At 44.2% G+C, this 25,999-nt stretch overlaps 1 protein-coding gene across 1 annotated transcript in view; it reads right to left on the bottom strand.

The window, feature by feature from the left end:
* Window positions 1-2,150: 2,150 nt before the first annotated feature.
* Window positions 2,151-25,999, bottom strand: part of PMS2 (PMS1 homolog 2, mismatch repair system component) — a 25,840-nt gene continuing 1,991 nt past the window's right edge. The window contains exons 2-12 of the mRNA XM_026447617.2: window positions 24,743-24,882; window positions 22,499-22,585; window positions 21,887-21,989; window positions 20,626-20,809; window positions 17,323-17,490; window positions 15,246-15,343; window positions 12,391-12,490; window positions 8,850-8,934; window positions 6,087-6,242; window positions 3,068-3,929; window positions 2,151-2,255 (exon numbers count right to left, since the gene is read on the bottom strand). Coding sequence (XP_026303402.1) covers window positions 2,210-2,255; window positions 3,068-3,929; window positions 6,087-6,242; window positions 8,850-8,934; window positions 12,391-12,490; window positions 15,246-15,343; window positions 17,323-17,490; window positions 20,626-20,809; window positions 21,887-21,989; window positions 22,499-22,585; window positions 24,743-24,882 — 2,029 coding nt within the window. The 3' untranslated portion in view covers window positions 2,151-2,209. The remainder of the gene's footprint in view (window positions 2,256-3,067; window positions 3,930-6,086; window positions 6,243-8,849; window positions 8,935-12,390; window positions 12,491-15,245; window positions 15,344-17,322; window positions 17,491-20,625; window positions 20,810-21,886; window positions 21,990-22,498; window positions 22,586-24,742; window positions 24,883-25,999) is intronic.

Genomic DNA, 25,999 nt, shown 5'->3' with positions numbered 1-25,999 from the left:
GCAACCTATGGTTCTGGGTTCGAGCGATTCTCCTGCCTCAGCCTCTCGAGTAGCTGGGACTACAGGCATGCACCGTCAGGCCCGGCTAATTTTTTTATTTTTAGTAGAGACGAGGTTTCACCACGTTGGCCAGGCTGGTCTAGAACTCCTGACCTCAAGTGATCCACCCGCCTCAGCCTCCCAAAGTGCTGGGATTACAGGCGTGAGCCACCGCGCCCGGCCTACTTCATTCTTTTTAATGGCCGCATACGAAGTCACTGCACGGATGTACGGTAATTTGTCTGTCAAATTCCCGACTAAAGCACATTTCGGTTGTTTCCAATTTCAATCGTGCACTCAAAGCTGCAGCAAAGACTTCTGTGCATAAACCTACTCATCTGTGGGTGCATTTCCGGGAGACAGACGCTAGAGGGAGAATCACATATGCCCTTTTTGATGGGGAATCTGTGAAAATGCACACTCCCACCAATGGTGTCTAAGAGTACCTTTTGCCAACACTGGATATCAATCCTCTAATCTCTGTCAGGCCGACCACTGGGTCCTTTGCTGGGTGGCTTCAACATCTAATGTCATTAGATACTATCTTAGTCAATCCAGACAAAAGACAGACACCACCCCAACCTTCACACGAGAAACTGACACTGTCACTCTCAGTCCCACACAAGTAAACGTGGTGAAAACAGATTTTCTGCAGTATCAGTGCTGTGACTAAAAGAAATGACTCTGTTAAAGCAGACGTTTTAAAGCAGACTCTGTTAAACCATGGACGTTTTCTGGGTCTCACCTGGTGGCCTGAGCTGAGGATGAAAGGAGCTGAGATTAGGCCGGGCATGGGGGCTCACGCCTGTAATCCCAGCACTTTGGGAGGCCAAGGTGGGCAGATCATTTGAGGTTGGGAGTTCAAGACCAGCCTGGCCAACATGGTGAAACCCCATCTCTAATAAAAATACAAAAAATTAGCCGGGCGTGGTGGTGGGCACCTGTAATCTCAGCTACTTGGGAAACTAAAGCAGAAGAATCGCTTGAAACCAGGAGGCAGAGGTTGCAGTGAGCTGAGATCGTGCCAGTGCACTCCAACCTGGGTGAAAGAGCGAGACTCTGTCTCAAAAAAAAAAAAAAAAAAAAAAAAGGAGCTGATATTGTTGTTTCTTTCTATAAGTGCTCCAGGAAGACCCGGTCCCATGTCACCATGTCACCATGCTCGTCACCATCACAATCAACCACAGGGGACAGTCTGGTGAACTGTGAGACCTCCACACGGCATGGATTACTGAGCCCAAGTTTCCTATTGTGAGGGGCTCCACACAGAGCTCAAATCCAAGTCATAACCAAACCAATCCCCAAATCTTATCTTTGAGGGTCTGTCTCCTGGTACCAATTCCGTATCATTCAGAGCACAATCAAGAGACAAAAACCACACCAGTGATTTTAACAGGGATTCTGTCTTTTTTTTTTTTTTTTTTAAAGACAGAGTCTTGCTCTGTCGCCCAGGCTGCAGCACAATGGCATGATCATAGCTCACTGCAGCCTCAAACTCCTGGGCTCAAGTGAGCCTCCCGCCTCAGCCTCCTGAGTACCTGCGACTACAGGCATGCAGTAGTGTACTTGGCTAATTTTTTTTTTCTTTAGAGATGGGGTCTCATTATATTGCCCAGGCTGTTCTCAAACTCCCTGCCTCAGCCTCCCAAAGTGCTGGAATTACATGGCACCACCATGCCAGGCCTGAGGAGGAAAAACGTATAATAAAGCATTACACAAACTAGTAAAACGTGGTTAACTACTATGCTAATAAATACAGGAATGAAAAATGCTACTATCTCTAGGAAAGAGGGAGAGTCCTCAGAAAAGGAACTCTTTTTTTTTTTCTTTTTCTTTCTTTCTTTTTTTTTTTTGTTGAGATGGAGTTTGCTCTTGCTGCCCAGGCTGGAGTGCAATGGTGCAATCTCAACTCACCACAACCTTCACCTCCCAGGTTCAAGCGATTCTCCTGCCTCAGCCTCCCGAGTAGCTGGGATTACAGGCGTGCACCACCACATTCCAGTAACTTTGCATTTTTAGTAGAGACAAGGTTTCTCCATGTTGGTCAGGCTGGTCTCGAACTCCCGACCTCCGGTGATCTGCCCGCCTTGGCCTCCCAAAGTGCTGGGATTACAGGCATAAGCCACCATGCCCGGCAAAAAAGGAACTCTTGTAAGAGGCCCCTCTCCACTCAGGCTGAGTTCAGACCTCCTTGGAGCAGGAGTGGCTGCAGCCTGCTGGATGGAGAGAAGCTGCCAGAGTGAGTGATGACGCAGGAACTCCTGCACCGCAGGAGGGAAGGGAAAGGACATCCCAGAAGCATCCCAGATACCAGCACAAATACCCGGTGCCGATCCCAGACTCTCCCAGGAATTGTCTGAATAAGCCCTGGTTCCCAGTACACAGATAATCTGCTCAAAAGCTGGTGCTGGCCTAAAAGACCCAAGTCTTCCATGTCTTTGGAGTCTATGTCCTGCCACAGAGAACAGTATCTGGCCAGGCGCAGATGCTGGAATTACAACTGTGCGCTACCGTGCCCGGCCAATTTTATTGTAGAGACAGGGTCTCCCTATGTTGCCCAGGCTGGTCTTGAACTCCTGGGCTCAAGTGATCCTCCCTCCTTGGCTTGACTTCCCAAAGTGCAGGGATTACAGGCGCGAGCCACCGCACCCAGCTTCAAAATGCTCTTAAGAAAAAACTTTATCTGGCCGGGGGTGGTGGCTCACATCTGTAATCCTAGCACTTTCAGAGGCCGAGGTGGGTGGATCACCTGAAGTCAGGAGTTCGAGATCAGCCTGGCCAACATGGTGAAACCCTGTTTTCACCAAAAATACAAAAATTAGCCAGGCATGGTGGTGCGCACCTGTAATCCCAGCTACTCAGGAGGCTGAGGCAGGAGAATCACTTGAACCTGGGAGGTGGAAGCTGCAGTGAGCCAAGATCGCGCCACTGCACTCCAGCCAGCGCAACAGAGTGAGACTCTGTCTCAAAAAAATAAAATAAACAAAAATTTAAATAAAAGTAAAAAAGTAAAAAATTAAAACGTTACCTTATCTCTTTTCTTAGTTCATCTTCGGCTGCTTGATTTTCTCCAGGGCAAATCTTTGCCCTAAACTTCCTATAATTCTGTTCACCTTCACTTTGCTGTGTTTCACGATGTAACTGCTTTATTCGTTTAGCTAAAGAACTCATAGAAAAGTCTAGGGCTACAACCTTCTTATGAATTTTAACAGATACATCAACCTGAGAGGCTGACACGTTCTGAGTATTTACTAACTTTTGACAAATGTCAGAACTGGAAAGAATTTCTTCTTTTTTAAAACGCTTTGTGTTTGGGGATGCCAGATCAGTTGGCTGAGGCGAAACTCGAAATTGATACCCTGTGTCTTCCGGGTTTGGATGGCAGTCCACATCTGAAAAAGAGTCGTCAGTTTCAGGCGCTTTCTCACGAGAGTCCTCATGTTCCTGTGAGCCCCTGTCCTCTGGGGAGCTGGCCGCACACTCGCTGCTGCAGTGACTGCCCGTGTCTGGGATGCTGAACCCCTCAGAATCCACGGAAGTGCTGCCGTGCCCTGAGTCCTTCTCCACCTCCGCTCCGTCCGTAGGGTCTCTGGGTCCCTGACTGGAACTCGCTGCCTCTTTCTGAGGTCTCAGGAAGCCTCTGTCAGAGACGGCATCTGAAGTGCTAGAAGATGGCACACCCCTTTTCTGTCCTAGAGGGCTCCTTCTTGCTTCTGGAGTCTCCGGGCTGTGAGGCTTGTTCTCCGTTGTGTGACGAAGAGAAAAGGCCTCTCGCAGTCTGGAAATGGACACGTCCCTTTTTTCTTCTCGAGTCCTTAATGAAGGGGAATGATCCTGCTTTTCTGCCAGGGGCTTCTCCAAATCCGCTGCATGCATTTTTACTAAGTTACCTAAGCAAACGTGAATGGAGAAGAGGGTCAGGGACCATCCTGAAATGGTGAGAGGATGTGCTTATGTGAACAGATAGTTCACAAAAGGGGAGATCCGCATGCTAATTACACAGATGAACACGGTTCAGTGTTCAAAATAAAACTATAATATGGGCCAGGTGTGGTGGCTCACGCCTGTTATCCCAGCACTTTGGAAGGCCAAGGCAGGTGGATCACATGAGGCTAGGAGTTCGAGACCAGTCAGGACAACACGGCGAAACACTGTTTCTACTAAAAATACAAAAATTAGCCCAGTGAGGTGGGGCACATCTGTAATCCCAGCTACCTGGGAAGCTGAGGCACGAGAATCCCTTTAGCCCGGGAGGCAGAGGTTGCAATGAGCAAGATGCCGCCACTGCTCTCCAGCCTGGGTGACAGAGCGAGACTGTCTCAAAAAAAACCAACACAATACGATGTGGCCATATACTCACCAGAATGGGCAAAATTAAAAGATAACAAATTCTCACAAAGATCGGGATCAAGTGGAATGACTGAATACCTCTGGTAGGAATGAACCCGGTACAGCTGCTTTGAAAAGCTCTCTGGGAATACCTCCTAAATCTGAATGTATGCACACCTGCAACCCAGCATAGCGACTCCTATCAGAAGTGCCTATCGGCCGGGCACAGTGGCTCATGCCTGTAATCCTAGCCCTTTGAAGTCACGATTTCAAGACCAACCTGACCAACATGGTGAAACCTCGTCTCTACTAAAAATACAAAAAAAAATTAGCAGGGCATAGTGGAATACACTTATAGTCCCAACTACTATGGAGCATGAGAATGAGGCAGGAGAATCACTTGAACCTGGAAGGCGGGGGTTGCGGTGAGCCAAGATCACTTCACTGCACTCCAGCCTGGGTGACAAAGTGAGACTCCCTCACACACACAAAAAAAGAACTAACTATGGATGCTCGTCAAAAGACATGGATAAGGATGTTCATGACAGCATTCTTCAATATAGCCCCAAACTGGAAACAATTCCAATATTCACAAATTACGGTATCTGACTATAATGCAACACTGTACAGTGAACGAATAAATGAATTTTGCCGCATGACTTGGGTGAATCTCACAAACAAAATAATGAGAGAAAGCAACAAATCACAGAAAAGGACAGACTGAATAACCTCAAATTAAAAACAGATTAAACTATACTGCTACAGTTTTTTTGTTTGTTTGTTTGTTTGTTTGGAGACAGAGTCTCGCTCTATCGCCCAGGCTGGAGTGCGGTGGTGGGATCTCGGCTCACTGCAAGCTCTGCCTCCCGAGTTCATGCCATTCTCCTGCCTCAGCCTCCCAAGTAGCTGAGACTGCAGGCGCCGCCACCATGCCCGGCTAATTTTTTGTATTTTTAGTAGAGACGGGGTTTCCATCATGTTAGCCAAGATAGTCTCGATCTCCTGACCTCGTGATCTGCGCACCTCGGCTTCCCAAAGTACTGGGATTACAGGCGTGAGCTGCCACGCCCGGCCTAAATTCTATTAGAAGTCAGGAAATCCCAGCATTTTCAGAGGCCAAGACTAGAGGATCGCTTGAGCTCAAGAGTTCGAGACCAGCCTGGGCAACATGGAAAAACCCCCATCTCTAATGAAAATACAAACATTAGCCAGGTGTGGTGGCAGGCGCCTGTAATCACAGCTACTCGGGAGGCTGAGGTAGGAGAATCTCTTGAACCCAGAAGGCTTCAAGGTTGCAGTGAGCTGAGATCAAGTCACTGCACTCCAGCCTGAGCAACAAGAGCGAAACTCCATCTCAAAAAAACAGACATGACTAGGGAATTAAAAATGCAGTCACTGTAGACTTCTTCCAATCATATGTCTTATATTACGTCATCCATTTACAATTTACAAAAAACTAGAGGTACTTGGAGGCAGCTACTTGGGAGGCTGAGGCAGGAAGATGGCTTGAGCCCAGGAGGATGAAGCTGCAGTGAGCTACGATGGCACCACTGCAGTCCAGCCTGGGTGACAGAGCAAGTCCCTGTCTCAAAAAAAAATTAAAAATGATAGTATAAGAGACTTTGTTTCATGTCAAAAAAAAAGCTTACCTCGGAAAAAATAAGGAAACACATTAGCTGAAAGCTTTAGAAGCTGTTTGTACACAGTATTTTTCCTACCTTCAATATCCAGCAGTGGCTGCTGACTGACACTCAGCTTGTTGACATCACTATCAAACATTCCTATCAAAGAAGTCTTTAAAACTGCCAACAAAAGCTTTTCCTCTTGTAGCAAAATTTGCCTTTTATCCGGAGTAACATTGATATCAACACATTCTAAGGAAAAAAAGAAAACACACTTACTATGTTTAAATTTACTTTTATTTATTAATTATTATTATTTTCAGACAGGGTCTCACTCTGTCGCCTAGGCTGGAGTGCAGTGGCGCAATCTCAGCTCACTGCAACCTCCGCCTCCTGGGTTCAAGTGATTCTCCCGGCCTCAGCCTCCAAAATAGCTGGGATTACAGGCAAGTGCCACCACAATGGCTAATTTTTGTATTTTTAGTAGAGATGGGGTTTCACTATTTTGGCCAGGCTGGTCTTGAACTCCTGACCTCAAGTGATCCACCCGCTTTGGCCTCCCAAGGTTCTGGGATTACAGGCATCAGCCACTGCGCCCAGCCAAATTCACTTTTAACTATAGAAATTTCCCCATCTATTATTTCATTCACTTGTATGTATCACAAGTACTATTAAAAAAATACAGTGTCCAGGTTAATATTCATAAATTATGAAATCACCATTCTCATGCTGGCCACGGTGGCTCATGCCTGCAATCCCAGAACTTTGGGAGGCCGAGGCGGGTGGATTATGAGGTCAGGAGTTCGAGACCAGCCTGGTCAAGATGGTGAAATCCCATCTGTACTAAAAATACAAAAATTAGCTGGGTGTTGTGGCGCATGCCTGCAGTCCCAGCTACTTGGGAAGCTGAGGCAGGAGAATCGCTTGAACCCGGGAGGCAGAGGTTGCAGTGAGCCGACATCGTGCCATCGCACCCCAGCCTTGGCGACAAGAGCAAAACTCTGTCTCTCAAATAAATGAGCAAAAGACAATTTTTGAATAGACACAATATAGAAGGGCTTGAAAAGCTGAATTGTTAAAGGAAAAGCAAATAAACACATAAAAATAATTTTAAATATGCAAACTAAAATAAGGTATTTTAATCCCCTACTGAATTTAGCTTAACCATTATAATACCTAATACATGATAGGTAGATGTGTAAATTGGTACATCTGGAATGCAATATAGAAAAAGCCTTAAAATGATCATATTCACGGACCCAGTAATTCTACTCCTAGCAATTTATCTTAAGAATAATTAAAGATAGGCCGGGCGCGGTGGCTCAAGCCTGTAATCCCAGCACTTTGGGAGGTCGAGACGGGCAGATCACGAGGTCAGGAGATCGAGACCATCCTGGCTAACATGGTGAAACCCCGTCTCTACTAAAAACTACAAAAAACTAGCCGGGCGAGGTGGCGGCACCTGTAGTCCCAGCTACCTGGGAGGCTGAGGCAGGAGAATGGCGTGAACCCGGGAGGCGGAGCTTGCAGTGAGCTGAGATCCGGCCACAGCACTCCAGCCTGGGTGGCAGAGCGAGACTCCGTCTCAAAAAAAAAGAATAATTAAAGATGTAAGCTGAGCGCAGTGGCTCACGCCCTGTAATCCCAGTACTTTGGGAGGCTGAGGCAAATGGATAAGTTAAGGTGAGGAGTTCAAGATCAGCCCGGCCAACATGGCAAAACCCCGTCTCTAATAAAAATACAAAAAATGAGTCGGGCGTGGTGGCGGGCGCCTGTAGTCCCTGCTACTCGGGAGGCTGAGGTGGGAGAATCGCTTGAACTCAGGAAGCGGAGGTTGCAGTGAGCTGAGATTACACTGCTGCACTCCAGCCTGGGAGACAGAGCAAGACTCTGTCTCAAAAAAATATATAATAATGAAGATGCAGATAATGATTTAATTATAAGGAAAGTATTTGTAATTTCCAAAAACTAAAAACAACTTAAATTTTGAAAAATTTAAAAATTAAAATACCAAACTATAACCATGCATTAGAATATAATTCACCTATTAAAATCACATTTCTGATTAATTTTTAATAACATGGAAGAGAAAACATTCACATCTGAGGATAAAGCACAGTATACAAAGTTATTTTCTCATTCCAAAGAATATGGGAGTAGGGGAGAGAGAAACAGAAAGAGGAGAGAAGATATTTTTTAAGGTATGTACATATGTATTTCTAAGTATCTAGAAAAAATATTCAATGACAATAAACCAAAATTTTAACAATCAGAAAAAAGATCTATATGAAATGAATTATTTGTGAAATTAGGAAGAACATTTAGTCTACTTTCTCCCTTGGTTGGCATTAAAAAAATTACATTTTCCTAATACTACAATTAACATAGTCTCAAGTAGAAAGTGGGAACTCTGTTTAAAAAAAACAAAATTACGGGGTCAGGAATGGTGGCTCATGCCTATAATCCCAGCACTCTGGGAAGCCAAGACGGGCAGATCACGAGGTCAGGAGATCGAGACCATCCTGGTTAACACGATGAAACCCCATCTCTACTAAAAATACAAAAAATTAACCAGGTGTGGTGGCACACACCTGTAGTCCCAGCTACTTCGGAGGCTGATGCAGGAGAATCGCTTGAACCCGGGAGGCAGAGCTTGCAGTGAGCCGAGACTGTGCCACTGCACTCCAACCTGGGTGACAGATCAAGACCCCATCTCAAAAAAAAAAAAAAAAAAGAAAACCAACAAACTTAGATGACTATAAATTGTTATCTCATTCCGGTCAGAACAGAGCTGTATAATTTCATTTTATTCTTTGAGGCATTAGTCACTAGTTGTACTGAAATGCCAATGGAACTTACCTGAATCAACAGAAATGTTAAGAACAACAAATGGATACTGATGTCGATTATACATGTGGTAGACCTCGTTCACAAGTCTGGAGACCTGCACAAAATACCAGGAGTAGAAAAGAATAAATGACAAATGTTCCCGGCCCCCCACATTCTAACAACATACTATTCTAACCAACCAGTATGTTCTTAGAAGGGAATTTTTTTTGTTTGAATAAGACAAGGTCTCGCCTTGTCACAGGCTGGAGTGCAGTGGAGCAATCATGGCTCACTGCAGCCTCAACCTCCGAGGCTCAAGTCATCTTCCCGCCTCAGCCTGACACGTAGCTTGGACTACAGGCAGGATTTCTTTTTTCTTTTTTCTTTTTTTTTTGATGGGGTCTCACTCTTGTTACTCAGACTGGAGTGTAATGGTGCGATCTTGGCTCACTGCAACCTCCACCTTCAGGGCTCAAGTGATTGTCCTGACTCAGCCTCCAGAGTAGCTAGGATTACAGGCACACGCCACCACAACCAGATAATTCTCGTATTTTTAGTACAGACAGGGTTTCACCATGTTGGCCAGGCTGGTCTTGAACTCCTGACCTCAGTTGATACACCTGCCTCGGCCTCCCAAAGTGCTAGGATTATAGGCGTGAGCCAGTACACCTGGCCTAAGAATACATTTTTTAATAGCTTTACTGAGATATGACTAACATAGAATAAACTACACATTTAAAGTGTGCAATTTCGGCCGGGCGCGGTGGCTCAAGCCTGTAATCCCAGCACTTTGGGAGGCCGAGACGGGCGGATCACGAGGTCAGGAGATCGAGACCATCCTGGCTAACCCGGTGAAACCCCGTTTCTACTAAAAAATACAAAAATCTAGCCGGGCGAGGTGGCGGGCGCCTGTAGCCCCAGCCACTCGGGAGGCTGAGGCAGGAGAATGGCCTGAACCCAGGAGGCGGAGCTTGCAGTGAGCTGAGATCCGGCCACTGCACTCCAGCCTGGGCGACAGAGCGAGACTCCGTCTCAAAAAAAAATAAAAAAAAAATAAAAAAATAAAGTGTGCAATTTCACAAATTTTGACATATACACAAACACCTGTGAAACTATCCCCACAATCAAGATAATGAATATATCCACACCAAAAGTTTCCTCACAACTCACGAAGTGATATTTCGCTAATCACAGATCCCGAAAACTGAATCTTTTTCCAACCTAAAGTTACTCTATGAGAAATTCTAGTGAAATGCGGGCACAGCTTACATATTCATAAAACACATTCAATGTACACAGAAACATATTTATGACATTAAAATGTCATTAGAAATAAACCAAAATATCACATTAATTATTAATAGTTACAATTAATAATTATGAATCCATCACACTATAGGTTAAAAATTTAGAAGATCAACCACATCTGGCAGATTACACGCGAACTCTAAAGCATCATTGAAATACAGGGACCAGAAGTGGTGGCTCACGCCTGTAATCCCAGCACTTTGGGAGGCCAAGGCAGGTGGATTGCCTGAGCTCAGGAGTTCTTGACCAGCCCGGGCAACACAGCGAAACCCCGTCTTTACTCATATACAAAAAATTAGCCGGGCATGGCAGCAGGTGCCTGTAATCCCAGCTACTCGGGAGGCTGAGGCAGGAGAATTGCTTGAACCTGGGAGGCGGAGGGTGCAGTGAGCCGAGATCACGTCACTGCACTCCGGCCTGGGCGACAGAGCGAGACTCCGTCTCAAAAAAATAAAAAGAGAAAAAGAGAAACAGAAAATATTACTGAGGTACAATGTTGTGCTATAATCATATCAAGATGATCTGTTTAAATTTGAGGCAGAAGCAATCTGAACCCTTATTTTCCTAGGAAAATAGAAAGAATGAAGAGAAAATATAGAAATCTGTAGAAAATATAGAAACCACGTAATCAGTTTATACTGAAAGGTGACACAGAACGTTATAAAATGTTTAGTTTCTTCAAATAGTTTTAGTTTTTATAATAATAAATATACTGGTAATTAATATGTGTTTATATATTTATGTATATGTACACACAACATATATCATGTATATATACACATACAAACACACTCACGTATATGCAATTTAAGCACCTATACACAGAGGCCAGGCACGGTGGCTCATGCCTGTAATCCCAGCACTTTGGGAGGCCAAGGCGGGCAGATCACGAGGTCAGGAGTTCAAGACCATTCCGGCCACATGGTGAAATCCTGTCTCTACTAAAGATACAAAAAATTACCCAGGCATGGTGGCGCAGGCCTGTAATCCCAGCTACTTGGGAGTCTGAGGCAAGAGAATCGCTTGAACCCAGGAGGTGGAGGTTGCAGTGAGCCAAGATTGCGCCATTGCACTCCAGCCTGGGCGACAGGGCGAGACTCTGCCTCAAAACAAACCCAAAAAACAACAACAAAAAAACTGTACACAAATAGACACGCTCCTTGACTTATGAGGGTTATGTCCTGATAAACACATAAGTTGAAAATATTGCATGTCAAAAGTGCCTTTGTGATAACCTAACCTACTGAATGTCCTATCTCAGCCTTGCCTCAGAATACTTACGTTAGTCTATAGGGAAAATAACACAATACCTATTTTATAATAAAATGTTGAGTATCTTCTGTAATTTATTGAATACTATACTGAAAAACAATGGTTCCATAGGTACTTGAAGGATGGTATCTACCGCAAAAATAACTTCTGCAACAAGGTAAAGTAGTAGAAAAATATTTTTTTTTTTGGCTAGGCGCAGTGGCTCATGCCTGTAATCCCAGCACTTTTGGAGGCCGAGGTGGGCGGATCACAAGGTAAGGAGATTGAGACCTTCTTGGCTAACATGGTGAAACCCCGTCTCTACTAAAAATACGAAAAATTAGCCGGGCAAGGTGGTGGGCGACTGTGGTCCCAGCTACTCAGGAGACTGAGGCAGGAGAATGGTGTGAACCCGGGAGGCAGAGCTTGCAATGAGCCAAGATCGCACTAGAGTGACAGAGTGAGACTCCACCTCAAAAAAAAAAGAAAAAGAATTTTTTTTTTGAGACACAGTCTCACTCTGTCACCCAGGCTGCAGTGTAGTGGCACAATTTCAGCTCACTGCAGCCTCCGTCTCCCACGTTCAAGTGATCCTCCTGCCTCAGCCTCCCATGTAGCTAGGATTACAGGCATGCGGCACCACGTCTGGCTATTTTTTGTATTTTAGTAGAGACGGGGTTTTGTCATTTTGGCCAGGCTGGTCTCGAACTCCTGGCCTCAAGCAATCCACCCGCCTCGGCCTCCCAAAGTGCTGGGATTACAAGCACGAGCCACTGTGCCCGGACAGAAAAATCTTCAGTTGAAACATCTTTTTTTTTTTTTTTTTAGTTGAAACATCTTAAGTTGGGGGCCATCTGCAGTAGACTTCTGTAAATGCTCAAAATTAGATAATGTTAAAGCCATGTTTCTCAAAGTCTCAAGTTCCATGTAAACTGCCTATTATCAGGAAAAAAGTTACCCATTAAAAGTCAAAGGCATAAAGAATAAACTAATACAAAAAAATTGTAAATACCTTTGCTGGGTCACAAGGCCGCCGGTTGATAAAGAAAAACTGTCTGTCTGTTGAACTCCTTCCAACTCCATGCGCGCATTGTGAAATGAAACCTGAGATGCTATTCAACATATGGTAAGGGCAGGATTCCAGAGTGAAAAGGATTAGAAATACGATCACATGGCAAGTTTTTTTTTTTTTTTTTTTTTTTTTGAGATGGAGTTTCACTCTTATTGCCCAGGCTGGAGTGCAATGGCACGATCTCGGCTCACTGCAACCTCCGCCTCCCAGGTTCAAGCGATTCTCCTGCCTCAGCCTCCCCAGTAGCTGCGATTACAGGCATGCGCCACCACGCCTGGCTGACTTTTTTTGTATTTTTAGTAGAGATGGGGTTTCACCATGTTGGTCAGGCTGGTTTTGAACTTGTGATCTTGTGATCTGCCCGCCTCAGCCTCCCAACGTGCTGGGATTACAGGCGTGAGCCACCACGCCCGGCCAACATGGCACATTCTTAAAGTGAAATGAAAACAAAACCCCAGGTAACGTGCTGATAAGTATCACAATTGCAGTGCATGGGTATCTGTGCTCCAAATCTTGATGAGTCATCAAAGAACCAGACCTCCTGGAATGCTCTGAAGCTCCTACAGTCAACCAGTGCACCACAGGCGATGCAGTGGGTCCAACACTGATGTGCTGCAGCTCTCCTTATCCCTCCTGATAAATCCTCCGTAAGAGGAGTGGGTCTCGCTTCAAACGCATTCTCAGAACCTCCGTACTGCCGCCCCCCATTTGTCAATGAAGTCTAACCACTTGTGCTCAGGATTCTGCCCACATTCCCTCCCCTTTCACAATCTCCCGGTTAGGAAGCTTGTATCTCACATCTTGGTAAAGCGCTTGCTTCACAAGACCCACCCCGGGACACGGGCGTTTCCGGAAGAACACCACCTTCACACGAAGACACGAAGCTCCGTGTTTACAATCTCAGGCATAGGCCAAAAGCAAGTGGAGGAAGAATAAGAAATATAGATCTAAACGCAAAAAACAAACAAAAAGAAATATAGATCTTAGGCTGGTGCGGTGGCTGACACCTGAAATCCCAGAGCCTTGAGAGGCCAAGGGGTGCGGATCACCTGAGGTCAGGAATTCAAGACCAGCCTGGGCAACAAGGTGAAACCCCATCTCCACTAAAAATACAAAAACTCAGCCGGGCCTGGTGGTGTACCCCTGTAGCCCCAGCTTCTCAGGAGGCTGAGGCAGGAGTATCGCTTGAACCCAGGAGGCAGAGGTTGCAGTGAGCCGAGATCATGGCACTGACCTCCAGCCTAGGCAACAGAGCGAGACTCCATCTCAAAAAACAAAAACAAAAAAACCCCAAAAACCCACCATATATATATATAATATACAATATATATGTTATATACAATATATAATATATATAATATGTAATATATATTATATATATTTTATAAATTTATAAATATGTATTTTATATATTACATATATATAGAGAGAGAGACAGAGGGAGAGAGACACAGAGATCATTTTTTTTTTTTTTTGAGACGGAGTCTCGCTCTGTCGCCCAGGCTGGAGTGCAGTGGCCGGATCTCAGCTCACTGCAAGCTCTGCCTCCCGGGTTTACGCCATTCTCCTGCCTCAGCCTCCCGAGTAGCTGGGACTACAGGCGCCCGCCACCTCGCCCGGCTAGTTTTTTGTATTTTTTTAGTAGAGATGGGGTTTCACCGTGTTAGCTAGGATGGTCTCGATCTCCTGACCTCGTGATCCGCCCGTCTCGGCCTCCCAAAGTGCTGGGGTTACAGGCTTGAGCCACCGCGCCCGGCCCAACAGAGAGATCTTTACAGGACCAATCCCATTTAGGGAAGTGTCTATTTTCTTCTTCTTTTTTTTTTTTTGAGACTGAGTCTCGCTCTGTCGCCCAGGCTGGAGTGCAGTGGCAAGATCTCGGCTCACTACAAGCTCCGCCTCCCGGGTTCATGCCATTCTCCTGCCTCAGGCTACCGAGTAGCTGCGACTACAGGCGACCGCCACGACGCCCGGCTAATTTTTTGTATTTTTAGTAGAGATGGGGTTTCATCATGTTAGCCAGGAAAGTCTCGATCTCCTGACCTCGTGATCCGCCCGCCTCAGCCTCCCAAAGTGCTGGGATTACAGGCATGAGCCACCGCGCCTGGCCAGGAAGTGTCTATTTTCTTATACTAAAACTAATGACACTGAACTGCCTTTATCAGATGCCAGAAAAGTCAAAATCATTTAAAATGATAAAATAATTTAAAAGTTAGTCTAACTAAACAGAGCCTTAAAGAAGACTAACTCAACAGAAAACCACCTGAAATGTACCAGTTACTAGGAACATGGTTTGAATTAAGTAACTGAATACTTTGTATAAATCATCTTTCTTAGCAATAGCATTGTTCACAGTTTTATAAAGGACATAAAAGACTATTATCCCTAGCCAGGCGTGGTGGTTCATGCCTGTAATCCCAGCACTTTGGAATGCCAAGGTGGGCAGATCATCTGAGGTCAGGAGTTTGAGACCAGCCTGGCCAACATGGTGAAACCTCATCTCTACTGAAAATAGAAAATTAGCCAGGCATGGTGGTGCGTGCCTGTAGTCCCAGCTACTCAGGAGGCTGAGGCGGGAGAATTGCTTGAACTCAGGAGGCAGAGGTTGCAGTGAGCCAAGACAGCGCCATTGCACTCCAGCCTGGGCAACACAGTGAGACTCCGTCTCTTAAAAAAAAAAAAAAAAAAAAAAATCCATGAAACTATTAGCCCTAAAATCACTATCTTTAAAAAAAAAAAAAAAAAACTCTCAGGATAAAATGTTCCATTGTAGTTCTCTCGCCAGCAGTACTTACTAAAAAAGATTATGCAGAGCATCCGAACAGCTCAGACCATACTCTTCACACACGGAGTCACTAGGGGGCAGCTGAACAAAAGGAATGAGGCTTTGCAACTAAAAAAAATAAAAATAAAAATTCAGTTACTACAGTTACTTCCTAATAAAGACAGAGTGGACTTACCTGTTTTCTTTCTTAGTCAAGCTATCCACATTACAAGCACAAAAAAATTAAAAGAATTTTTTTTTGTTTTGGTTTTTGAGAAAGGGTCTCCCTCTATTGCCCAGGCTGGAGTGCAATGGCTTAGCCATACCTCACTGTAGCGTCAAACTCATGGGTTCAAGCCATCCTCCTGCCCAGCCTCCCGAGTGAGCGGCTGGGACTACAGGTGCACATCACCACACCTGGCTAATTTTTTAATTTTTTTGTAGAGATGGGATCTTGCCGTGTTATCCAGGCTGGTCTTAAATTCCTGGGCTCAAGCGATTCTCCCACCTCAGAATTGTTGGCCGGGCGGTTCAAACACATAATCCCAACCATTTCCTCTCCTGAAGTGCTGGGATTACATGAGTGAGCCATCGGGACAACACTTTTGATTTTATGATACGAGAAAGATGAAACAAGTGGCTACTTATTCATAACCCACACACTGCCCACAATAACTTATATTTTTTTCAGAGAGAGATTGAAAGGATGCAGTACATGAGTGTCTCTGGAAGAATAAAATGGAACACATTCAGCTCTGAACATTAATTTTGTGATAGGTACTTTTTTTTTAAGACGGTGTCTCGCTCTGTGGCTCAGGCTGCAGTGCAGTGGTGCAATCTCAGCTCACTGCAACCTCCATCTCCTGGGTTCCAGCGATTCTCCTGCCTCAGCCTCCCAAGTAGCTGGGACTACAGGCGCCCACCACCACGCCCAGATAATTTTTGTATTTTTAGTAGAGACAGGGTTTCACCATATTGGCCAGGCTGGTCTCAAACTCCTGACCTCATCATCTGCCCACCTTGACCTCCCAAAGTGCTGGGATTATAGACGTGAGCCACTGTGCTGGGCCTTGTGATAGGCGCTTTAAAAAATCAATTCTTTTTTTTTTTTTTTTTTTTTTTGAGACGGAGTCTCGCTCTCTCTGTCGCCCAGGCTAGAATGCAGTGGCCGGATCTCAGCTCACTGCAAGCTCTGCCTCCCGGGTTCATGCCATTCTCCTGCCTCAGCCTCCTGCCTCAGCCACCATGCCCAGCTAGGTTTTTTTTTTTTTTGTATTTTTTAGTAGAGACGAGGTTTCACCGTGTTAGCCAGGATGGTTTCCATCTCCCGACCTCATGATCCGCCTGTCTCGGCCTCCCAAAGTGCTGGGATTACAGGCTTGCGCCACCGCGCCCGGCCTAAAAATCAATTCTTAGTATGGGCGCAGTGGCTCACGTCTGTAATCCCAGCACTTTGGGAGGCCGAGGCAAGCAGATCACTTGAGGTCAGGAGTTCGAGACCAGTCTGGCCAGTAAGATGAAACCACGTCTCTACTAAAAATACAAAAAATTAGCTGGGCCTGGTGGCATGTGCCTGTAATCCCAGCTACTCAGGAGGCTGAGGCAGGAGGATCGCTTGAACCCAGGAGGCAGAGGTTGCAGTGAGCCGAGATCACGCCACTGCATTCCAACCTGGGTGACAGAGCAAGACTCCGTCTCAAAAAAAAAAAAAAAATCGACGGGCGTAGTGGCTCATACCTGTAATCCCAATACTTTGGGAGGCCGAGGCGGGTGGACCATGAGGTCAGGAGTTCGAGACCAGCCTGGCCAACATGGTGAAACCCCGTCTCTACTAAAGATACAAAAAAATTAGCCGGGCGTGGTGTCACGCGCCTGTAATCCCAGCTACTCGGGAGGCTGAGGCAGGAGAATTGCTTGAACCTGGGAGGCGGAGGTTGCAGTGAGCCCAGAGAGCACCACTGCACTCCAGCCTGGGTGACAGGGCGAGACTCTGCCTCAAAAAAAAATCAATTCTTAGATTTTATTCTCCATTCTACTGGAAGGGACAATGGAAAACTGCCATAATATCTAGAGCAGTAAGAGGCGTTGAAGTAACCAGCCATCGCTACCTGCTTCTGCCCAAACACAGAGCCGATATTTTCCTTTATGCTGGGGCTTCCACCTGTGCACACGACAGGCTGTCGTTTTCCTTGTCCAAGCTGATTGGTGCAACTTACACGGATGCCTGCTGAAATGATACAGTATGCCTGTAAGACCTGGACCATTTTGGCATATTCCTGTTTAAAAAACACAAACACAATATTCTACGTCACTTTAATATTATAGGAATTACACAGCTCAAGTTATAACATGCAATGCAAGCTTCTCACATCATCGCACAAATCAAGGGAAGCACTGTTGACAGAATGATCTGTAAAGAGGTATCTTCCTATATTCTCCAGAAAGGAACGCAGAGCTTTTGGCTCCTGGTCACAGTCCTCTCACTTCCCAGTGTGCCTTGTGTCCTGGTAAAACACCTAAAAAGTACAGCCTGTAATCCCAGCTACTCAGGAGGCTGAGGGCAGGAGGATCACTTGAGACCAGGAGTTCAGGACCAGCCTGGGCAACACAGCAAGACCCTGGCTCTACAAAAAATTAAAAAAAAAAAAATTAGCTGGGCATGATGGCATGCGCTTGTCGTCACAGCTACTCAGGAGGCTGAGGTGGGAGGATCACTTGAGCCCAGGAGTTCGAGGCTGCAGTGAGCCATGATTGTACCACTGCACTCCAGCCTGGGTGACAAGAGAGAGGTCCTATCTCTAAAAATGAAAATTAAAAAACTGAAACGTACATTGTGTTTGATTTTATAATCTCTCCTTTGTATAATAGAAAGACTGGCACAAGCATTTTGACATGCAAAGAGATACACAAAATGTTCACTGAAACAATCTCTATGAAAAAATAGAAACAACCTAAGCAAGCATCATCAAGGAGTTAATTAATTGTGGTATAGCCATACTGCAGCAGAATGACAAAGAAGAAGGCAGTGCACACCGACTAAAGAAGACAATCACAATATGCTAAGTAAAAAATTAGTTATAGGGCCAGGCATGATGGTTCACAGCGGTAATCCCATGTAATTTGGGAGGCTGAGGCGGGAGGATCGCTTCAGCCCAGGAGTTTGAGACCTGCCTGGGCAACACAGATGGACCCATCTCTACAAAAAATACAAAAATTAGCCGGGCATGGTAGCACGGGCCTGGAGTCCCAGCTACTTGGGAGGTTAAAGTGGGAGGATCCATTAAGCCTGGGAGATCAAGTCTGTAGTAAGCTGAGATTGTGCCACTACATTCTAGCCTGGGTGAGAGAACAAGACCCCGTCTCAATTTAAAAAAAAAAACAAAAAACAAAAAAAACTTTCAACCACATACAATTCTGTATTACTTGCATGCTGTACATTCTATATTACTTGCTTTCATTATATTAACTTATGAATTTATCTTGAAAATTATTCCAACAGTTACAAAACACATGAAATTAAAAGGAGTCTGAAAAGATACACAAACTGTAAGTAATGGTTATCTCTAACAAACATAAGTTCTACATTCCTGTATTTTGCTAAGGCACTAACTTTTTTACCATAAGATACAAAAAAAGAGTAAGTTTTCTCTATTTTAAAAAATTTAAACTTTGAAAAAATGTAATGAAGTTAAAATTAGCAGCCAAGTGCAGTGGCCTGTAATCCCAACATTTTGGGAGGCTGAGACAGGCGGATCACTTGAGGTCAGGGGTGCAAGACCAGCCTGGCCAACATGGTGAAACCCCATCTCTACTAAAAATACAAAAATTAGCTGGGCGTGGTAGCACACACCTATAATCCCAGCTACTCGGGAGGATGAGGCAGGAGAATCACTTGAACCCAGGAGGCAGAGGTTGCAGTGAGCTGAGATCACACCACTGCAATCCAGCCTGGGTGACAGAGTGAGAAGACTCCATCTAAAAGAAAAAAAAAGTTAAAATTAGCACCAAATGCTTTACAGGTAAAAAAAAGTTTTTAGCTGCATATGTTTAAATAACTTTTTAGATTATAAAAAATACACATACAAAACAAAGGCACAAAGAAGACAGCAAAAACCGCATGGGATCTCACATCCAAGGATAACCGCTGAGAACATGAAAGCGCTGACTCTTCCAGCCTTTATACTATACACATCTAGGCCTGTTGTTTTGTTTTTATAAAACTGGAATCATGTAATACAGACAGTTTTATAATCTGCTTTTTAAACACAACAATTATATAACATTTAGCTGTTTTCATTTGCATTCAAATTCACAAGGGTTCCAATAACTCATTTCTCAGAAAACCAAGAGAAATATTCTTTTTTTTTTTTTTTTTGAGACGGAATCTGGCTCTGTGCCCAGGCTGGAGTGCAATGGTGTGATCTCAGCTCATTGCAACCTCTACCTCCTGGATTTAAGTGGTTCTCCTGCCTCAGCCTTCTGAGGAGCTGGGACTACAGACACATGCCACCAGGCCCGGCTAATTTTTATATTTTTAGTAGAGACGAGGTTTCACCATTTTGGCCAGGATGGTTTCGACCTCGTGATCTGCCCACCTCAGCCTCCCAAAGTGCTGGGATTGCAGGCATGAGCCACGGTGCCTGGCCAAGAAATATTCTTATTAAAATCTAAGTACATAAGGCCAGGCATGGTGGCTCACGCCTGTAATCCCAGCACTTTGAGAAGCTGAGGTGGGCGGATTACCTGAGGTCAGGAATTCCAGGCCAGTCTGGCCAACACGGTGAAACTCTGTCTCTATTAAAAATACAAAAATTAGCCAGGCATGGCGGTGCATGCCTGTAATCCCAGCTACTCAGAAGGCTGAGGCAGGAAAATCGCTTGAACTCAGGAGGTGGAGGTTGTAGTGAACAGAGATTGCGCCACAGTACTCCAGCCAGGGCGCCAACGTGAGACTCCATCTCAAAAAAAGATAAAAATAAAAAATAAATATATACGTGTATGTATTTTTCCAGACAAGGTCTTACTCTGTCTCCCAGTCTGAAGTGCAGGGACGCAGTCATAGCTCACTGCAGCCTCAAGTTCCTGGGCTCAAGTGATCCTCCCACTTCAGCCTCTCAAGTAGCTAGATACTACAGGTGCATGCCAGCATGCCCAGTCAATTTTTTAAAAAAAATTTTTCATAGAGACAGGGTCTCACTATGTTGCCCAGGCCTAATAAACGCTATGTGATGAAAAGAAAAAGATAAATCACCCTAAAGTCTTTAATGTTAAGTCTTTAATGAGAAATGCAAATAAATTGTGTCTCAGTAAATTACGGGAAGAGAATCAACTGCAGAATAAACATTTTTAGTAAATCTTTTGCTCATGTGCATTAACCAATACTCTTGAAAACCAGGATTAATTTGCTGTACCTTCTTAATATTCCTTTGAAATTCCTTATGGCGCACAGGTAGTGTAGCAAATAACTGCTGTACGCTGACTGTGGTCCCTCTGGGGCGGGGGTAGGGGGCTTTCTGGATGATTTTCCCATTGTGATCAAACACCAGTCGAGTCCCAACCTTTGCCGATGCGTGGCAGGTGGAAATGGTGACGTCGCTGTGAGAGAATACCAGGCATGGTGTGTTCAGTGAGAGGCCCACGATGTTGAGCACTGACTATTCTTTCCTTCGCTTGCTTTTCCCTCAAAACTTTCCTAAAAAGCTGATGATCCCTTTGAGATCATCAAGATCTAAACAGTTGAGGAGTCATCATAAAACCTAAGGTCTGGCATCTAAAAGACAGTGAGACAGAGAGCACTAAACATGCTTTGTTTTGATACGAGCTTTGATTTCGTTTTTCAGCTTGAACTGCAAAACCATAAATGATCTCAAGATTCATTTATTCACAAATAGAGATTTGTTTTGTTATTACTCTTCGAACAAATTTTTTTAAAAGAATCTAAAATACATTATAATTAAAATGTATATGTGGGGCAGAGTGCAGTGGCTCACGCCTGTTATTCCAGCACTTTGGGAGGCCGAGGCGGGCAGATCACTTGAGGCCAGGAGTTCGAGACCAGCCTGGGCAACATGGCAAAACCCCATCTCTACTAAAAATACAAAAATTAGCCAGGAGTGGTGGTGCATGCCTATAGCACCAGCTCCTCAGGAGGCTCAGGCACGAGAATCACTTGAACCTGGAAGGCAGAGATTGCAGTGATCTGAGACTGTGCCACTGCACTCCAGCCTGGGTGACAGAGCAAAACTCTTTCTAAAAAAAAAAATATATATATACACACACATATACATATATATGTATTTGTATATAATTATTTATAAAAATTTAGTATCTGTGCTATAATTAAATAGTGCTTTGGTTAAATGTTTCCCTAAAAACCGATAATGAAAACCAATGGTAACTATCATTTATCATCTATATGTTATGTTAAAATTGAGAAGTTACTGTTTTAATAAGGGTAACCATTTTTTTCAACAATACTATTTGCTTCGTTTCATTCATTTATTGCTCACATTTCAGAAGTACCATGACTTAGATTGGCAGTGAGACAAAACAGAATTCAGAAGCTAGAAGTTGAGATGTTGAGATAGAAAACTGTCAATAATAACGATTCTAATTAATTTTCAGAGAGGTTTTTCTAAGGGGTCAAGTGAATGGATAAAAATATTATATCACCTCAGTGCACAAAGTGAGCTCAGAGCTTCCCCCCGAAAGCCAAAAGTTTCAACCTGAGTTAGGTCAGCAAACTCTTGAATCTTAGATGTGTGATGTTTCAGAGCTGAAAGAGAGTGTAAAGTAAGGATTAAGATCTCTCAAGTGCTATAACAACAAATATACACGATATCTAGTAACTGGCTTTAAAAAACTACTTTTGCGTTTTCCAAGACTGTTACTCACAATTCTGGGACATGTTATGTAGCCCAATTATTTTATAATAGGATTAGAAAAAGTCAACTTACAGCCGGGCGCGGTGGCTCAAGCCTGTAATCCCAGCACTTTGGGAGGCTGAGACGGGCGGATCACGAGGTCAGGAGATCGAGACCATCCTGGCTAACACGGTGAAACCCCGTCTCTACTAAAAATACAAAAAAAAAAACTAGCCGGGCGAGGTGGTGGGCGCCTGTAGTCCCAGCTACTCCGGAGGCTGAGGCAGGAGAATGGCATGAACCCGGGAGGCGGAGCTTGCAGTGAGCTGAGATCCGGCCACTGCACTCCAGCCCGGGCGACAGAGCAAGACTCCGTCTCAAAAAAAAAAAAAAAAAAAAAAAAAAGAAAAAGTCAACTTACTTAAGCCTTCGAAGTTTTCTTCTTCTACCCCACATCCATTGTCTGAAACTTCAATGAGATCCACTCCATAGTCCTTAAGCTTTAGATCTAGAAAGTTTAAAATGTTTACATATTTATTAAAAATGGACCCATGCTATAAGTTTTTATATTGACATTATTTATAACATATGCAAATTTAAGAGTCATAACAATACCTTTAGTTACGTATACTAGTGTCGTTTTGTATATTTCTTTTTTTTTTTTTTTTTTTGAGACGGAGTCTCGCTCTGTCGCCCAGGCTGGAGTGCAGTGACCGGATCTCAGCTCACTGCAAGCTCCGCCTCCCGGGTTTACGCTATTCTCCTGCCTCAGCCTCCCGAGGAGCTGGGACTACAGGCGCCCGCCACCTCGCCTGGCTAGTTTTTGTATTTTTTAGTAGAGACGGGGTTTCACCGTGTTCGCCAGGATGGTCTCGAACTCCTGACCTCGTGATCTGCCCGTCTTGGCCTCCCAAAGTGCTGGGATTACAGGCTTGAGCCACCGCGCCCGGCTGTATATTTCATTTTTATAAAGTCCTTTCTGGTTATTTACTAGCCCAGACTAAATAGTTTAGCTTTTTCTTTCTTTCCTCTTTTTTTTTTTCCTAGGCTAGTCAAGTGAAGCAGTTGGAGTGGAAAAGGAATAAAAAATATCTGTAACTGGTTGTGATCAATTAGTTGTAAAACCGTTGCACTTTGACCAGCCTTTTCTTTTGGAAGAAATAATTTTAACATACCCAGTAAAGAGAACAGGGGCTGGGCGCAGTGGTTCATGCCTGTAATCCCAGCACTTTGGGAGGCCAAAGCGAGCAGATCATCTGAGGTCAGGAGTTGGAGACCAGCCTGACCAACATGGAGAAATCCTGTCTCTACTAAAAAATACAAAATTAGCCAGGCTTGGTGGTGCATGCCTGTAATCCCAGCTACTCGGGAAGCTGAGGCAGGAGAATCGCTTGAACCCAGGAGGCGGAGGTTGCAGTGAGCCGAGATCGTGCCATTGCACTACAGCCTGGGCAACAAGAGCAAAACTCCACCTCTAAAAAAAAAAAAAGAGAGAGAATGGGTTCTGGAATCAGACTCCCTGGATCCTATTTTATTAGCTTTATAATCTCAAAAAAAGGAAATTTCCTGTCCCTTAATTTCCTCATCTGTAAAATGGAGATAATAAGTTCTATCTCATAAAGTTATTCTGCAGATTAACTTTTTATGTTTTTTTATTTTATTATTTTCTTTTTTTTCTTTTCTTGTCTTTTTTTTTTTTTTTTTTTTTGAGATGGAGTTTTGCTCGTCACCCAGGCTGGAGTACAGTGGCATGATCTTGGCTCACTGCAACCTCCACCTCTCAGGTTCAAGCAATTCTCCTCCCTCAGCCTCCTGAGGAGCTGAGATTACAGCCATGCACCACCACATCTGGCTAATTTTTGTATTTTTAGTAGAGACAGGGTTTCACCATGTTGGTTACGCTGGTCTCGAACTCCTGACCTCAAATGATCAGGCCCCCTCAGCCTCCCAAAGTGCTGGGATTACAGATGTCAGCCACTACTCCAGGCCTATTTTATTTCATGTTTTTGAGACAGAGTCTTGTTCTGTCCTCAGGCTGGTGTGCAGTGGCACGATCTCGGCTCACTGCAACCTCCGCCTCCCGGGTTCAAGCAATTCTCGTGCCTCAGTCTCCCAAGTAGCTGGGATTACAGGCTTCTGCCACTAGGTTCAGCTAATTTTTGTATTTTTAGTAGAGACAATTTTACCACTTTGGACAGGCTGGTCTCGAACTTCTGACCTCAGGTATCCACTCATCTTGGCCTCCCAAAGCGCTGGGATTACAGGTGTGAGCCACCACGCCCGGCCTACTTTAATTTTTAATAGAGACAAGGTCTCACCATGTTGGCCAGGTTGGTCTTGAACTCTTGGCCTCAAGCAATTCCCCCATCTCAGCCTCTCAAAGGGCTAGGATTACAGGCGTGAGACACCACGCCCAGCTATTTTGCATATTAAATATTTCTGTGTAATTCTTAGCATAACACCTCCCTGGCACACCATAAGAACACAAAAAAAGCTGTTATTACTACCTAGCTAAGTACTAGGCACATAATAGGTGCTAATTTTAACTTAAAAATAATACTTTATGACTACATCAACACTTGACAGTCTTGTTTCAATAACAAATGTTTCTTGACTACAACATTCACTGATCATTTCTTGTGGCTTAAAACTCTCCCAAACTTACCAATATTAGTGGCACCAGCATCCAGACTGTTTTCTACTAACTCCTTCACCGCAGTGCTTAGACTCAGTACCACCTGCCCAGAGCAAATCTGATGGACTGACTTCCGATCAATAGGTTTGATGGCCTTAGCAGGTTCTGTACTAAAGAAATCAGTTACAAGAAGCAAAGCAAGTATTCAGCTATATATTTTCATCCTGATTTTCACTGTGGGAAATGACTCAACACTGTAAATAGTTTATGGGTCTAATCTATTCATTTATAATATTAGCAAATACATTTATTATATCCAGAAATAGAAACACTGCTTTACAATCCTTAAACATGTACCCAAAATACTTCTGGATAGATACTTCAAATTCAACACATCCTTACTATCTAATTATACTAGGATGCACATGGAGAAAACATACATTGTATCTCTCAAATTACCAAAATCTTTGGCAACAATGGTGTCTTCCTTCTTGAAAAGTGAAACCATGACTGGCTGCCGTGGCTCATGCCTGTAATCCCAGCACTTTGGGAGGCAGAGGCGGGTGGATCACTTGAGGTCAGGAATTCGAGACCGGCCTGGCCAACATGGTGAAACCCCATCTCTACTAAAAATACAAAAAATTAGCCAGGCATGGTAGTGGGCACCTGTAATCCCAGCTACTCAGGAGGCTGAGGCAGGAGAATCGCTTAAACCCAGGAGGTGGAGGTTGTAGTGAGCCGAGATTGCGGCATTGCACTCCAGCCTGGGCGAAAGAGCGAAAAAAAAAAAAAAAAAAGTGAAAGCAACATAATTTCCCACATAATTAGAAAAACCAACAGTATGCTAGAAAATACACAATGTTTAAGACAAAATCATATTGGAAATTGGGTACCAGTTATAAAACTCTTCCTTCTACACAGTTGCCTTTGATACCCTACTCCAAATTGAAGCTGCCAGCTGCTATCTCAGCAAAGACCCTCAAAGTTCTTGCTGTACGAGCTTTAAGAGTTTTATAACGGTTTCATCTCCCCTCATTCCCTGCTCTAATCCATCCTCCACTCTATCACCAGAGCTATTTTTGAAATCACAGATCTGGTCAAATAATTTTTCTGCTTAAAAATTTACTAGTGCCCCACTTCCTACTATATGAAATTTAAAATCTAGTCATCACTGCACCCAAAACTACCTTCTTTTCAGAATCTCTCTAATCCTTTCCCTTCATCAAGTCCCCTACATTAATATTATTATTATTATTATTATTATTATTATTATTATTATTATTATTA

The sequence above is a fragment of the Piliocolobus tephrosceles genome, chromosome 8 (genome assembly GCF_002776525.5).
Source record: "Piliocolobus tephrosceles isolate RC106 chromosome 8, ASM277652v3, whole genome shotgun sequence".
NCBI lineage: Eukaryota > Metazoa > Chordata > Mammalia > Primates > Cercopithecidae > Piliocolobus > Piliocolobus tephrosceles.
This window is presented reverse-complemented; position numbering and strand designations above follow the sequence as displayed.